The sequence below is a fragment of the Phocoena sinus genome, chromosome 7, assembly GCF_008692025.1.
Source record: "Phocoena sinus isolate mPhoSin1 chromosome 7, mPhoSin1.pri, whole genome shotgun sequence".
Lineage (NCBI taxonomy): Eukaryota > Metazoa > Chordata > Mammalia > Artiodactyla > Phocoenidae > Phocoena > Phocoena sinus.
In genome coordinates this window covers 58,889,030-58,906,346 of record NC_045769.1, presented here as the reverse complement: position 1 = coordinate 58,906,346, position 17,317 = coordinate 58,889,030, and the positions used below count along the sequence as shown (strand labels likewise).

General features: G+C 36.4%; 1 protein-coding gene across 2 annotated transcripts in view; it reads right to left on the bottom strand.

Moving 5' to 3' along the window:
• CHN1 (chimerin 1) overlaps positions 1–17,317 on the bottom strand; it is a 178,369-nt gene that overhangs the window by 93,020 nt on the left and 68,032 nt on the right. For both annotated transcript variants that reach the window (XM_032637672.1, XM_032637673.1), the window contains exon 6: positions 15,763–15,876. In XM_032637672.1, coding sequence (XP_032493563.1) covers positions 15,763–15,876 — 114 coding nt within the window. The remainder of the gene's footprint in view (positions 1–15,762; positions 15,877–17,317) is intronic.

The following is a 17,317-nucleotide window of genomic DNA, read 5'->3' as shown; positions in this document are numbered from 1 at the left end:
AACTGATATGGAAGAAGAGTTGAAGAAAGTCTGTTTAAGAAACAGTTAGACACCCCCCCACACTCCCTAATCCTGTCCCCAGTGCAACCCCTTCCCCATTCTGGTGGAAGATTTGAGCTCTATTCTCTGGATAGTAAATCAAGGAGATTTTGAACTGAGGAATGCCAGACAGAGTTGAAGGCAGAGATACCATCCTGAAAACTAAGTGAAAGTTTTAAATACTGAAGATTGAGACTTCATCTCTCTACACCACCAGGTTAGAAGGCTTGTACCTTTCCTTATAAGAGTGGAAGATTCTTCTCTGTGAAATCCTATCAGCTCAACTGAAAAGACTTAAGAATAGAGACATTGCCCTATAATTGGGAGGCTTCTCTCAAGCTCCCAGAACTACCAGTCAACTTTTTAGTTTTTATTTGCCTCAAGAAATTTTCTAATTTCCCTTGTGATTTCTTCTTTGATCCATTGGTTATTCAAGAGTGTATTGTTTAATTTCTATATATCTGTGAATTTTCCAGTTTTCCTACTGCTCTTGACTTCTAATTTTATTTCATTGTGATTGGTAAAGATATTTGATATGATTCAATCTTCTTAAATATATTAAGACTTGTTCTGTGACCAACGTGAATGCTCCCCTCTTCTCAATGCACACACACCAATCTGTGTGCTTGAGAAGAATGTGTATTCTGGGGCTGTTGGGTGAGTGTTCTGTATATGTTTGTTAGGTCCAACTGATGTATAACATTGTTCAAGTCCTTCTTTTCCTTATTGATCTGTCTAGTTCTATCCATTTAGTGCCAAATAAACTTAAATATGAGCAAGCAGCTAAGGACCACCTGACATCTGAGGAAAATCTCTCTCATGAAGGACAAAGATAGATAAACAAACAGAATTAAACCAAGCTGAAGGAAACAAACCATGCAAAGAGATGACAATATTTTTTTAAATTATCAATGTTTAAAGAAACAAAAATGGGATGTTTCCTATTTCTATTCTTGAATAGGATTCAGCAAGAAATGTTAGGATGCTATAAGAAAAGGAATAAATATAGAATACATAGAAAAATAAGTTAAAAAAAGGAAATATAACATAAGTGAAAATTTTAATGAAGAAATGAAAGATAAAGTTGAGGAAATATTTAAGAAGAGCAAAAAGATGAAAAATAGAGGAAAAAAAGAAGATAGAGAATCAATCCAGGAAGTCCAACATCTAGATAATAGGAGGTCTGGAAAGAGAAAACAGAAGGGGAAGAAATCTAAAAGGTAATTCAAGAAAATTTATCACAATTGAAGACTATAAGTTTATACAATAGACAAAAATAGGCCCACACCAAGAGGGTAAACATGAAAAGATGCTCAAAGAGTAGTCCAGTAAATAGAAATTATATCTTTAGAATGATGAAATTTTACAAGTCTGACAATACCAAGAACTGGCAAGGATACAGAACCACTAATATAACCAACACCAGGCATACTGTTTAACAAAATGGTTTTAAAATATCTAGTAAAATTTAATACATGCATACCTATGACATAGCAATCCTATTCCTAGATAATATTCCAGACAATATGAGTGATTATGTGGATAGATCACATCTTGGGTCACAAATCAAGCCTTGGTAAATTTAAGAAACTGAAATCGTATCAAGCACCTTTCAGACCACAACGCTATGAATTAGAGATCAATTACAGGAAAAAAACTGTAAAAAACACAAACACATGGAGGCTAAACAATATGTTACTAAACAATCAATGGATCACTGAAGAACTCAAAGAGGAAGTCAAAAAATATCTAAAGATAAATGACAATGAAAACAGAACAATCCAAAACCTTACAGGATGCAGCAAAGCAGTTCTAAGAGGTAAGTTTATAGCAATACAATCCTACCTCAAGAAACAAGAAAAAAACCTCAAACAAACAACCTATCCTTACACCTAAAGCAACTAGAGAAAAAAGAACAAACAAAACCCTGTTTCACTCTCAGACATCCTTCAGTTTCCAAATCAGACTCTATTTTTTCATAATAGCCTTCCCTGACTGTGATTCCTTGGATTTAAATCAGATTCTCCTTTACACAGTGATAGCACCTGTGCTTTCCCTCCACAGTGCTCACCCTCAGTTTTTTAATTCTATATTTGTGGGACAATTTCGTTAAAGTCTAACCCTCTCACCATCTGACAGACTCCTTAAGGCCAGGGATCTTGACTGTCCTGTTCATCCTTGTATCTCCAGCACCCAGAAGAGTATCATTACAATTTTTTTTAGAAACAAAACAATAACAAAATACATTTTTTTAAATGCCAAAAATGTTATTTATTTTGGGGGCAGTGAGACTATAGGTAATATTTTTCTTTTCTTACTTTTCTGCATTTTACATATTTTCTGTAGCACACATGTTAATAAAAAACAAAAGTTTATGATGGACCTAAATTTAAATAAACAAATACAACTAGTGAAAACCAGAGTTTTAAAAAATCAGGAGGTGAAACCAGACCTTATGAAGAATTAATTCAAATAACAAACTTCTGACATATTTATTGACATGGAAAATGTTCATGATATACAGCTAATTGAAAACATATGCCAGAAAATAGTGTACTTGGTATGAAACCATTTCTATTCAACCCAGAAAAGTACTAGAATTTCATACACTTCAATTTTAACAGTAATTAGCTCTGACTAGTGGGATTAGAGGTGATTTTTTGCTTTTCTTTCTGCTTTTCTGTTTTTTCCCAAATATTGTTTTCTGTATTTTATATATATATGTTATGGAAAACTAATCTCTTTAAACAGCTATGCACTCCTGTGGATTTACAATACGGTTCAATGTGCAACCCATTTTTAGGAATACACCTATTTTTTTCAAGTAAGGGATGCTTTATATTAAACTACCCATTCCCTACTGTGCCATATCAATTACTTTCTATAATTTGTTTTAATAAAGCCTACTTGGCCAGAGGGTCCTTGATAAGAATTATTACACCAATATTTTTTTAAAGCTTATGGCACTGACAACATGGTATTACATTTTAAAGTAAATCATGCTATTGTTTTTATCAATTTTAATTTTCTGACATTGCAGGACTACTAAATTCTATGGTTGTTATGTGTTTTGTCACCTACTCTTATATTCAGAAAATATCCCCAAAAGTGATTCATAAGCTTAACTAAGAGAAGCAGAAAAGCATTTTTGAAAAATTATTCTGCGGAACACTATTTTCCACTTATTCCAAATAGCACAACAAAGAGGCTTGCAGGAAATGAAATGAAACCATGGTAACCAACTAAACCTATCATGAGCTACCAGATCAAGAGAACACATAGTACATTACACGTCAACGCCTACCAGAGGCATAATCTTTCCCCAGTTCCTTTTGATCCTTCTTCCTAAACATGAAAAAAGCTTTCAACTAATTTTCATATTTTAAAAATGTGAAAGCCCCTGTACCAATGACTTTACCCAGGAATTCTTTGGCTGGGTTCACTTTAAAAGTCAACCTAATGATCTGAGATTCAATTAGAAATTGTTTTTTTCAATCATTAGCAAATTACATTTCCTACTTCATAAAATGCTTATCATTTTCTAATACAGTAGCAATAGTTTCTTCATACTAGATCTCAGAGTTGCAAAGATTAAGTAACATTCTCTCAGGAATTCCTTAATAGAATCTTACCAGCATTCTAAACTCAAAGCCATAATAAATTAAATCACAAATGCATTTACATAACAGGAAGGAGCCCATTTTATCATCTTGTTGCCCATTCTACTACCAATCAGCAACCCCTATCATAGAAACTGAAGCTAAACTCACAGAATATAGCTCAACGTGTTCTTAAACTACCAACCATCAGCTAAGACTAAATAAACAAGATATTGATGGCTTTTATTACATAACTATACAGCCAGGCAGACAACAGGGCAAAACTTCTGGAAAGACTAGAGATGATCTTTGCTGCTATGGTTAGCCACTACCAAATAACTGTCACATATAATAAAATACAATGTACATACATGTCATAAAAATATATGTATATTTTATGCACAACCAATTTCTGGAAGGATAGACAAATAATTGTGCATGGCATTATCTCTATGGAGTGGAACTAGAAGTATATGGAGGGAAAGTAATGTAATTTATCATTATATACAATTCTCTTATTTGAAAAAAATATTTTTTTACAACAGCCATGAATTGTTTTCATAGTCATAATAGAGATGTGATAAATGACATGGATGCAAGTATACTATTATTTTTACAGATTATTATTGCTGTTTTTCTCTGAAAAGTTGTCCAAACTCACTACAAAATTATTTTTATAAGCACATATGATCACCAAATGATTTTATAATGTAATTTTAGCTTAAATAATTAAACTTTACATATACTTAATTTGGCTTTTCTCTTTTTGGGGAGAGAGGGGTGGAAAGTTAACCCTTGAGAATTAGTTGGAGTAAATTTCATCCTTAAAGGCTTTAAACCAAGGTTTATCTGCTTAAAAATGGTACTGTATTGATAACTTAAAAATCTTTATTAGGGCTTCCCTGGTGGCGCAGTGGTTGAGAGTCCGCCTGCCAATGCAGGGGACGCGGGTTCGTGCCCCGGTCCAGGAAGATCCCACATGCCGCGGAGCGGCTGGAACCGTGAGCCATGGCCGCTGAGCCTGCGCGTCCGGAGCCTGTGCTCCGCAACGGGAGAGGCCGCAACAGTGAGAGGCCCGTGTACCAAAAAAATAAAAAATTTAAAAAAAAAAAAAAAAAAAAAAAAATCTTTATTAAAAACTCACTGACTTAAAAGCTAAGGGTTTACTCTTGTGCCACACCCCTTTTCAACTTACATAGTGCTACATGTTTTATTATTATTTTGGATGTTGTTTTTAACAGGTTATATTTTCTGTTTCTTAGCTTTTTCTTCTTGAGCAAGTTAAGCCTCAGTTTTCTTGTAAAACGCAGAAAATATAGTATCTACTCCATGGGCTTATTTTGTAGATAAAACTGAGTTTTCCAACCTGTTTGTCAGGAACAGAGGTTAGAGGCTACACGATATCAAATCTGTCAGCCCTTTCAGAGGCCGGGATGGTCTAATGCAGCTCAAGTCCTGGCACTGGCCACATTTGGCCACAGTCAGCCCCCTGCATTTACTCTCAGTGTGCCACGTAACAGCATAATTTTCAATGGGTGCCACACATGAAAAAGCATTAGAAAATACTGAAAGATAATCCACATAATGTATTTACCACAGTGCATGACACAGTAAATATTTAGTAAACATTAACCATTATCATATGTATAAAACCAGTAGGCCCGGGCTTCCCTGGTGGCACAGTGGTTGGGAGTCCACCTGCTGATGCAGGGGACGCGGGTTCGTGCCCCGGTCTGGGGGGATCCCACAAGCTGCGGAGCGGCTGGGCCCATGGGCCATGGCCGCTGGGCCTGCGCATCTGGAGCCTGTGCTTCGCGGCGGGAGAGGCCACAGTGGTGAGAGGCCCACGTACCGCAAAAAAAAAAAAAAAAAAAACCACCAGTAGGCCCATTAATAAAATACATGGGTACGCAACTTGTTCATAGGAAAGGAGGCACATTATCAACACATTCTGGAGCTGTCTCTGGTTACCAAGAAACAGACCTTACATTAAAAGAACCTGGTATGTCTCCTACTGCACCTTAAAGTAGACAGATATACAAGTCAGATTCCAGTTTCTCTTTCAGAGTAGACAGCCAGAGAGTTGGAATTTTATCTCCTATATCAAAGTTCCTGTTGATTAGCCAGAAAATGTACTTGAAACTCAATTCCACCCTAAAAGAACTGCTTGGTGGAATCTGCCTTACGCTGTGCCTTAAAAATGCAAAACCCAAAAGTATCTTGAAATCCGCTTTTTTGATTTCTCTACCTTCTGCTTTAAACCCATTGCTATAGATGCATACTTTTTGAGAGGGAACTGAAGTTTGAATAGAAAGAACATCAGTTAATAAAAACCATGCTGTGCATAAAATCTGAAAAATGAAGTACCATTTGAGAGTAAAGTGCAAATCAAAACCACAATGAGATACCACTTCATACCCACTAGGATGTCACACCCACTGTTTAAATCAAAGACATGATAACAGGTATTGGCGAGGAGTGGAGAAATTAGAACCCTCACACATTGCTGGTGGGATTATAAAATGGTAAAACCACTTTGGAAAAAAATTTGGCAGTTCCTCAAAATGTTAAACACAGAGTTACAATATGATCCAGCAATTTCACTCCTAGGTATATACCCATGAGAAATAAAAACATGTACACACAAAGCCTTGTACACAGTATTATTCATAGTAGCATTATTCGTAATAGTCAAAAAGTGGCAACAACTCAAATGTCCATCAATTGATGAATGGATAAGCAAAATATGATATATATCCAAATACTGGAACAGTATTCAAATATTATTTATTAATAAAAAGAAATAAAGTACTGATATGTGCAACAACATGGATGAACCTTGGAAATATGCTAACGGAAAGAAGCCACTCACAAAAGAACACATATTATACACAATTCCACTTTTATGAAACGTCCAGAATGTATAAATCTACAGAGATAAAAAAGTAGGATAATGGTTACCTGAGGCTGGGAGGGTTGGGAGAAATGGGAAATGACTGTAAATGGGTATGCAGTTTCTTTTTAGGGTGATTAAATGTTCTAAGATTGATTATGTTGCATAACTTTGTGAATGCACTAAAAACCACTGATTTGTACACTTTAAATGGGTGAATTGGTATGTTATTTATAACTAAAAGAAGGGAAAAGTTAAAAAAAAAAGACTAAGATACAACACATGCAAAAGCCAAGCTTGGGAATAAAGTTAGAATAAAAGAAAAAGGCTGAATTTTTGTTAATACATAGAAACAGTGCTTGGTTGCCATAAGTACATGTTTCAGAACACTCTTAGGGTAGGAGGTAAACCTTTTTTGGTACAGGGGAAAAAATCAGAAAACAGGAAGAAAAAGAACTGGTGAGGTAACTATGTCTTAAAATTTTTTTCCTCTATCAATTGAACACTTTAACAAAAAGTCTTTTAGGTTCATTTATCAAAAAGGGGTCTGAAAAAAAAAAATGGGGAGGGTGTCTATCTGACTTACCAAACAGAAGAAACCTGGTAAATTTTTATCCTTCTTTTCTCCCCTTTACTCCCAACATTTAGTTCTAATTTATTAACTGAAAGTGAGAAATAACTCAAAGGCTCTTAAGAGTCAGCCTATACGTTTCAAATTTTATCTCCCTGTAGATGAACCACATCAGAAGCCATTAATCAGAAAGTTAACATTCTATGAGGCCACCATCACCGATACCAAAACCAGGCAAGGATACCACAAAAAGAGAAAATTACAGGCTAACATCACTGATGACTACAGACGTAAAAATCCTCAACAAATACTAGCAAACCAACTCCAACAGTACATTAAAAGGAGCATACATCATGATCAAGTGGGATTTATCCCAGGGATACAAAGATTCTTCAATATCCACAAATCAATCAGTGTGATACACCACATTAACAAATTGAAGAATAAAAACTATATGATCATCTCAAAAGATTAGAAAAAGCTTTTGATAAAATTCAACATCCATTTATGATTAAAACTCTTCAGAAAGTGGGCACACAGGAAACATACTTCAACATAATAAAGGCCATATATGACAAACCCACAGCTAACATCATAGTCAATTGTGAAAAGCTGAAAGCATTTCCTCTAAGGTCAGAAACAAGATAAGGAGGCCCACTCCGGTCATTTATATTCAACATAGTTTTGGAAGTCCTAGCCACAGCGATCAGAGAGGAAAAAGATATAAAAGGAATCCAAATTGGAAAAGAAGTAAAAACTGTCACTGTTCACAGATGACATGATGCTATACACAGAAAATCCTAAAGATGCTACCAGAAAACTACTAGAACTCATCAGTGAATTCAGTAAAGTTGCTGGACACTAAATTAATATACAGAAATCCTGCATCTATACACTAATAACAAAATATAAGGAAGAGAAATTAAGGAAACGATCCCATTTACCACTGTATCAAAAAGAATAAAATACCTAGGAATAAACCTAGCTAAGGAAGCAAAAGAACTGTACTCTGAAAATTGTAAGATACAATGAAAGAAATTAAAAATGACACAAACAGGGCTTCCCTGGTGGCACAGTGGTTGAGAGTCCACCTGTCAATGCAGGGGACATGGGTTCGTGCCCTGGTCCAGGAAAATCCCACATGCCGCAGAGAGGCTGGGCCTGTGAGCCATGGCTGCTGAGCCTGCGCGTCTGGAGCCTGTGCTCCACAACGGGAGAGGCCACAACAGTGAGAGGCCTGCGTACTGCAAAAAAAAAAAAAAAAAAAAAAAAATGACATAAACAGATGGAAAGGTATATACCATGTTTTCGGATTAGAAGAATCAGCATTTTTAAAATGACCATACTACCCAAGGCAATCTACAGATTCAGTACAATCCCTATCAAATTACTGATGACATTTTTCATAGAACTAGAACAAAAAATTTTAAAATTTGTACAGAAACACAAAAGACCCCATATAGTCAAAGCAACCTTGAGAAAGAAGAATGGAGCTGTAGGAATCATGCTCCCTGACTTCAGACTATATTACAAAGCTACAGTAATTGAAACAGTATGGTACTGGCACAAAAACAGACATAGAGGGCTTCCCTGGTGGTGCAGTGGTTGAGAGTCCGCCTGCCGATGCAGGGGACACAGGTTCGTGCCCCGGTCCGGGAAGATCCCACATGCCGCGGAGCGGCTGGGCCCGTGAGCCATGGCCGCTGAGCCTGCGCGTCCGGAGCCTGTGCTCCACAATGGGAGAGGCCACAACAGGGAGAGGCCCACGTACCGCAAAAAAAAAAAAAAAAAAAAAAAAAAAAAAAAAAAGACATAGAGATAATGGAACAGGATAGATTTGAAGTAAGTCAGACATAGAAAGACTAATATCATATGATATCACTTATATGTGGAATCTAAAAAAATGATACAAATGAAATTATTTACAAAACAAAAATAGACTCACATAGAAACAAACTTATGGTCACCAAAGGGGATAGTGGGGGCCGTGGGGGGAGATAAATTAGGAGTTTGGGATTAACATATACGCACTACTATATATAAAACAGATAAACAACAAGGACCTACTGTATTGCACAGATAACTATATTCAATATCATGTAATAATTTATAATGGAAAAGAATCTGAAAAGGAATATATATATATGTATATATATAAAACTGACTCACTTTGCTGTCCACCTGAAACTAACACAACATTATAAATTAACTATACTTCAATTTTTAAAATAGTTTAAAAAGACCCTCAAAAAAAAAGAAGAGAAAAGAAAGTTACTTGGTGAACATGGAGCCCAGAGCAAGAGGAACTGAGTGAATCGAATGTTTAATAGACTATTTCTCAAAGAGTGTTTCACAGAGAGATTCCACAAAAAGAGGGTCTCATAATCAAATGAGTTTGGGAAATGCAGCATAGTTCTATTAAAAATACTCACAGGCTCTGAGAAATACTGCATCAAAGAAACCCAACTGATTATGGTTAGTGGCAAGGAGACTCACACAGCTCCTTTATGAGCATCTCCATACTAGAGATAGTACTGCCAATGTTGGTCAAGACTCCCCTCTCCCACAGACCCTGAACTCTAGAACACACCTCTGTGACTTCCCTTTCTATTGCCCCCAAGGCTGTCCTTCTCCTTCTGATCAATGATTTAAATAAGGTGACACATTTCACTTGGAGTCATATCTTCAAAGACTTAGGAGGTACTGTCTTTCACTTTGACCCAAGGTTGCAGCTAGTGTCTTCAATTTTTCCCAAAATGAAAATAACCCTATTGATTTTTTTGGTCTGATTGTAAAAATGATACACATGGCTTTGTGAAAAAAAATCAGGCAACTCAGAAAGGTACAGAGAAGTAAAAATTACCTTTAAGTTCAAACTCAGAGACAACACTATGAACACTGGCAATCATTCTTCTAGACAGCTGTCTACTTACATATATACCCTATACATACAGACAGACAGACACACACACACATATATTAAATAGTATGATACTCTACATACTGTCCTGTATAATGAATTTTATTTTGTAGATTAACATAGGGTATACTTCAGAACTTATCAAATAAATATTGTTTAAAGAAAATATATGTCTAAACATCATGCTTTCTCAGTTTTTTAATTCTCATTTGTTTTCTAGTACCTAAAATTTTTCAAAATAATTCTTATCATTATGGTCAGCATAAAATCAACAGGAAGTGCCAAGCACTGTGGGTATGAAACATTCTCTGGAATATTTCCAAAATCTGTTCTGGAATATCTAGACACAGGACTTGGAGATTATCAAGAATCTTACACGTGTGTCATCTTGCTCTTCTCCAAGTTTAGAGAAGCTAAAATGAGTCAGACTCAACAGAAATGTCCCTAGGGTTGCCAAATTTGGAGTTAACATTTCTCCTCAAAGGGAACCCGTTAAAATCTATAAGGTATCTAGAATCTCTTTTGAAGATCACTTTTCCATTGCCCAAGGAAAACTACTTACTAAATTAATTATCAAATAATTCTGGTAAAACTTAATTCCCACCACCGTATCCACTTATTTATTCTTATTGCTCCCACAATGATCTTTTAAAATTACAAATGTTCAACCATTACTCTCTTCTATTAAAAGTCTTCAGTGACTCCCATTTCCTACAGATAAAGTCCAAATTCTTAAGCATGAAATACCAGCCTTTCCTGGCATACTTACTGCTAAAACTTCCTGCACCCCCGAGTCCTAGCAGCCTGCCATACACCAAATGTTCCATGCTGTTCTATATATTCCTTCCTTGGCTTTTTCTTCTTCCCCAAATGCTCGTTTTTTTATAATCACATCCTATCCTCTACCTGGCAAACCTATATTCTACCTTTATGAGGCAGCTTAAATGTCTTCCTTTTTGACCTATTGGATAATATCTGGCAGAATTCAAAAACTCAATAAAAGCTCCTAAATCATACGTAATATTATTTCTTATTGATGTTTTTAATCTGTATGGGTTCTCTTTTATAACAGGTTCTCTTTTATTTGATTTTGCTATGGTTTCTACCATGTGAAGAAAATTCCTATTTTCATAGTTACAAAGTAAATATTTTGGGATGATGTGCTGTTGTTTTTGATGATGCAGTTACCTGTGCTATACTGTGTAACTGGTATCCATTTTCCCTCCTCACTCCAACCTTCTTCCTTCTTTTAAAACAGGAAAAGAAAACCAGATTTTTATCTGATAAGAACCAGATTCTTATCAGGTACACTGGTGGCAATGAGAAAACAGATACCAAATATTTAAAAGGTCATTTCACATGACCACTTACTCTAGCTCTCCACTAGTCTTTTCACCTTCTTATTTCACTATTTCCAAGGATTCATGGGGTGCTTACGTAATTCTAACAGTTACTTATAGTGAACAACTGTTTTGATAGGTTATAGTTCAAGAATATATAGGAAAAGATGGAGAAAATGCAGGAAACGATTTCATCAGAGGATTAGAATCTTAAAAAAAAAAGTAAATGGAAATTCTGGAAATAAATAACACAGTATATGAAATTAGGAACTCAATGAATGGATTTACAGCTGATCAAAAAGAGCAGAATAAAGGACTAGTGGACTGGAAGACAGGTCAATAGAAAATGTCCAAATTGAAGTTCAGAGAGATGAAAGTCAGGAAGTGAGAAGCTCAGAGGAAAAAAAATTTGGAAAATTCAGGAAATAATTTATGATGAATAAACCTACAGTTATAGTATCATGATATTTAATAATTTTATATTTCTTATAACTATTCTTTTGTATACACTTAACATTTAATAAAAAGGATAATACAAAACATGCACAGTCCTATCTTTTTCACTTGTCACTCCATATGTACAACACTGAACAATTTTTCCTTCTAGTGAGAAAAATTACAGAACATAAAAATTTTTTTAAAAGAATTAGTTCTAAAACTATGAAAATCATACAAAGAAAAATGTTTTCTACAAAATTTCTTAAATTATTTTAGGTTACTTGCAGCTAATACATGCCATGATACCTCATTAAACTATAACTAATACAAATGTTGTCAAAATCAACATACAGAAAATCTCGAAGTCATAGGAAACACTTCATGCTTCATGAGGTATAATCTAGTGCCTGGGAGAGCATCTTATCTTCAACTGCACACTCCAACTATGTGGGTGTCAGTCTAGTGTTTCATTGTATAAAAGACTTTGAGCGACAATCATTTTTTCTGAACCAAGGGGTCCACGTGGGCAAGGCAGAAAAGCAGAACAAGGCCTGGCCAGAAATTCAGGCTGAGATGGCGTGTAAGAGAAGATGATGGTGAAGAAGAAAGTGAGATGTCAACCACAGATGACCTTCCATGCCATGCAATGAAAATCTCCTTGCTGACTGCAAAAAATTGATACTGTGACACCACATATACAGTACATCCTTGCCAAACTGGATACCTCACATTATACACAAAGATCATCAGTAAAGGTTAGGCTTCCCCAGGTATGGGGGAGATGCCAGTGACAGAGGGAGGTGTGGCCTTTGAAACCTTGTGTCCTACTCAACATTACGACTTTGCTGATCACTGCATCAGATTTTAAGATTGATCACTCATGATACCATGGAAGATACATTAGAGGGGATAAGGCTGGATACAGGTAACTTCCTCATGAAACTAATCCAGGAGGTGGCTTGATTGAAAAGAAGGGGAAATTTTTTGTTGTTGTTGTTGTTGCGGTACGCGGGCCTCTCACTGTTGTGGCCTCCCCAGTTGTGGAGCACAGGCTCCGGACGCGCAGGTTCAGCGGTCATGGCTCACAGGCACAGCCACTCCGCGTCATGTGGGATCTTCCCGGACCGGGGCACGAACCTGTGTCCCCTGCATCGGCAGGCGGACTCTCAACCACTGCGCCACCAGGGAAGCCCCAAGAAGGGGAAATTTTGAAAATTACTTAAGAAATAAAAGATTGTTGGGCTTGGCTGTGTGAGATGAGCAAGAAGAAAAAGTTCTTTTAACCATTAGATAATATAGGTACAGTACCTTGGGCTTTCCAGAGTCTATGAAAAGGTATAAAATATGAATAAAAAGGTGTGGCTCCAAAACATAAAAGGAAATCTAAAGTTAATTTCAAAAGCAATTTATATTTAAAAAAACGAAGTTAACAGCAAAATATATATATATTTGATATGGGATATAGTGTTTGATATGGTGTAAGATGGAGGCCTCGAAATGAATAAGGCCAGGCCTACAAACATCTTAAAACAGAACTGAGAGAAAAGAAAAATGATGTCTTGCTTTCGGTCTTGTGAACTGGCTAAATAACAGTGTCACCAGCTATTAAAGGGATACAGGTGTTACAGCGTATTTGGGAGGAAAACTGATCGAGTTCGGTTTTGGACATATTGTGAGGTTGAGGTGACTATGGAACAACTTGAAATCAAGGACTTATTCCTAATTTTAGGGCCTTTGTTTAACACAGCAAATGCATAATAAACAATGATGGCTGTAAATTCAAACTGCCTCCCTACCGCAGTGGATTATGAATTCTGTTAAAAACAGACTGATGTTAACTGGGAGAATCATTAGTTGAAATGGGGAATATCAGATAAGATTAAGAGATATATCAATACAACTTCTATTTCACATTCTGTTTAACACTTCCCTACCATACATCTAGTTCAAAACAAAGAAAATCATATTTCAGCATGTAAATTACTCACGCATACTCACAAATTCCCTACCTCCACCACAAGCCCTTTTACTCACTATTTCTTTTCCATGTAAAAACTTTATGATGCTTTTCAAAAACAAAAGGAAAGCTGCATGTTACCCCAGACCTATACATTAAAAGCACTGTCATCAATCCCATGTTGCTCTATTCTTCAATCCAATTCTAGGATTTCCTGGGCCAAAGTGGACAGTGAGTGATTATAAAGTCATGAGTAGCATGAGAGAGGGTGAGAGGGTGGGAATGAGGAAGAATTTGGAAGATCTGGGTGCTACTTTTCTCCACATTGAATCCTTGGCCCTAGGGCGTTTGCTGGTGTTATTCAGTAAAAAACAGCGTGGTGACCACATTATGAAGCGATGTAGTATAATAGAAAGTACCTGAACTTTGCAATGAGGTGAGACTGAGTTAAAATTCCAGTGATCTCAGAAGAAGGTGGGGAGACGGCAACAAAGGGAAAAGGAAGAGAGTATACAGATTGCTTTGTTTCCTTTCACCCCACCTCCTTCTTGCTTATTTTGGCCCACTAGCCTGTACATCAAGGCTTATCTACCCCAGACACTCAGATGACCATCTACTTGGATATGTGGAATTGTAGAATCCTAGAATTATAAAATGTTAGGAATAGAAAGATGAAGCAGCTGGCTTCAAGAATACCTGTGATTTGCTCCAAATTAGTCGTCTAGCTCGTTTAGTGGCAAAATGAATAGGTATTTCAATTCTCAGCCCAGATTTTTTCCCCTATATACCAAAATTTAAACCTGAAAAAGCAACATAATTAAGTAACTGAAGGGGGATTTACACTTTATAATTTTCCATAAAAGCAGATTTCCATGAACTCCTGTTAACAAGCTCTGCTGTCCAAGTATGCTATTGATTCGGAATTCAGCATGAAGAAATACTGAATTATACCATTCTTTTGCCAGAAAGATTAATAATAAATCTGGTGGATGGGAGTAAGAACAGTCCCTGCTCACTCACCTAGGCATAAGTGATTGGAGAAGGAGTTGGACGTGGTCATATCAGAGTCCTAAGCAATAATATTACCTTTCTCTTCTCTCTCTGTGGCTACCAAAAGAAATGTTATTTCTTTGACCTCTTTCTTCAAAGTTTCTACTTTTAAATCTTTTCCAAACAATGCATAAATGAATGAATGAATTAACAAGTGAAGGAATGAACAAAGACAATGGATAATTATTCCAAGCCTCTAGAGAGGCAGCAATGTAGAGTGATTAAGAGCATAGACTCTGAAGCCAAATTGTCTGGGTTCAAATACCAGCTACACGAATTATTAAATGTATAACCTTGGCCAAGTTACTCAACCTCTAGGTCCTCTGTTTCCTTATCTGTAAAGTGGAGACAGAAATTGTACACACATCCTAGATCTGTAGTGAAGATTAAATGAGGTTAGAGTCCTGGCAGGAGGTTAGCCCAATGGATAAGCGTGCTATTGTATTATTGCTCTGTTATTATTGCAGGGTTAATGGAAATACTTGTTTCTGGCCACTGTGTTGTAAGCTAAGAACAGCCAAAATGCTAGGCAAAGTTCAGTAGATAGGAAAGAGCCAGGAGTTCCCAAGGAAAGCTGCTTGAACCAAAAGCCAACCCAAGAGAAATGACATCGGCTTTAATTTTACGAGTTACAAAGGTCTTTTCTCTTTAGTTCCTTTCCTTATTCAAGAAATAGATGGGAGCTGATACAGCAGGACAGATGGGAGGGAATGGGTAAGATGAAATAGAAGAAAGCAGCTACAATAAAAATGCCTTAAAAGTTTTTCAGTTCTTAATTACTGAGTCTACCATTTATGAGGAACTTTGTAAGAGTCTCAAAGCTATTAAAATGGTAATCAGGTCCCAAGAAAACAAGAACCAATTCAATTACATGCTGGATGCTTTTAAAATTGAAAGCCCTCTATTAAGAGGGTTTTAAATGAGGCACAGTTATAATTACAGGTCCATGACCAACCTTAAAGCCAAAGTGTAGGTTCCTGGCTGACGCTGGCTCTCCCGAATGAGGTAGCTCCCCTCAGCTACACTCAAGAGCTGGTCTGCTGCTTCTCGGGAGATCATGCCATGAAACCTAAGAAACAAAGTCAATTCAGAAACTGCATGCTTTCCACCTTTTTCAATAAAACAAGATAAAACAAAACCTCCCACCTTCTCTTGTTGATTTCTAGACAAAGTACTGCCATAAAATTGAAGGGGAGCAGTTGGGTTTAACTATGCTTGTGTTTCTCTGGGCCTGGCCCGGGGCCAGCTTCTCTGTGGTGATAAGAACAGCACCGAAGTAGCTCTCCAATCCATTTAACAATCACGGAATCAAAATTCACATCCATCTACCGAAGACCAACCACCTGTCTCAAGAGGACAATTCCCTTCTTATGTAGCTGCCTGACCATATGGACATGCTAAAAAACACTCAGCAATGTGTCCCACTTCCTTTCTTCACACCAGTGGCATTGCTCCAAAAATTTTGGCTCAGAGTCTAAGTTGGCAATTTTCCAGGTACCCTGGGCTGCCCTTAATTGGCATGATTGCTCAATAATGTGCATGATCTGCACCACCGCATATCAAGCCAAAAGCAAACAATTGTAATACTCGCTTTCACTCCCTGCTAAAACCCTATTTTTGATTAACAGAGAAAAAAGGAGGAAGAAGAGTAAACAAAAATAACACACTCCTTATACAAACACAGTAGATTCAACCTATAACATTCTGACATAAAACACTGAAAAATTAAAAAACAGCCGTGGTAACTAATGATTAATATTAAAAATATAAAACCACCTTATATTCGTATGGTGATGTACAGTTTATAAAGAACTTACACAAATATTATGTCCTTTCATTAACTCAAAGAAAACTGAATTGAACAACTGCTCACATGAGACCGTAGCTTTTAAAGGTACAAAAAACCCAACAGTCCCTTGAATTTGGAATGATATTTTGAAAAGGCCCTGAAATAGCACCTTAATAATTTAAGAACTTTACGAGGGCTCAAGTGGCAACTTTTTGAAATTTTTCTCATGGGAGAGGTTCGGTCTTTCTCAATTTAAGTCTTAAAGCACTTTGTAGTACATACGCTCAAATCATGACAATTAGAACAAGGAGGTTTAACAATGGGCTCCTAGAATTTCTTATCTCCTTAAATTCCTCAATCTTTCAAAACCAGGTCCACTCTGATTCTGTAGGAGTAAGAAGACAGTAACCTATCTGTGGTAATAACACATATATTAGATTAGCATATTGGTATATTATTTTAAGTTTACATGACACAAACTAATAAAGTTAGTAAAATTTAGTATCTCCTTGTTTTTAAAAACTCAATTAATTCACAAGAAAATCTCATTCAAGGAAACAAATTTTGGACCACAACTTGATGATGGTATTTAAAGACTCTTAAAACTATTCATACCAGCTGACCCAAAATTTCCGCCCCAGAAAAAGATTAATGCACTAAGGTATTTCTTACAGTGTTACTTTTAATACTATCGTTTAAAGTCAACCTATATGCCAAAAGC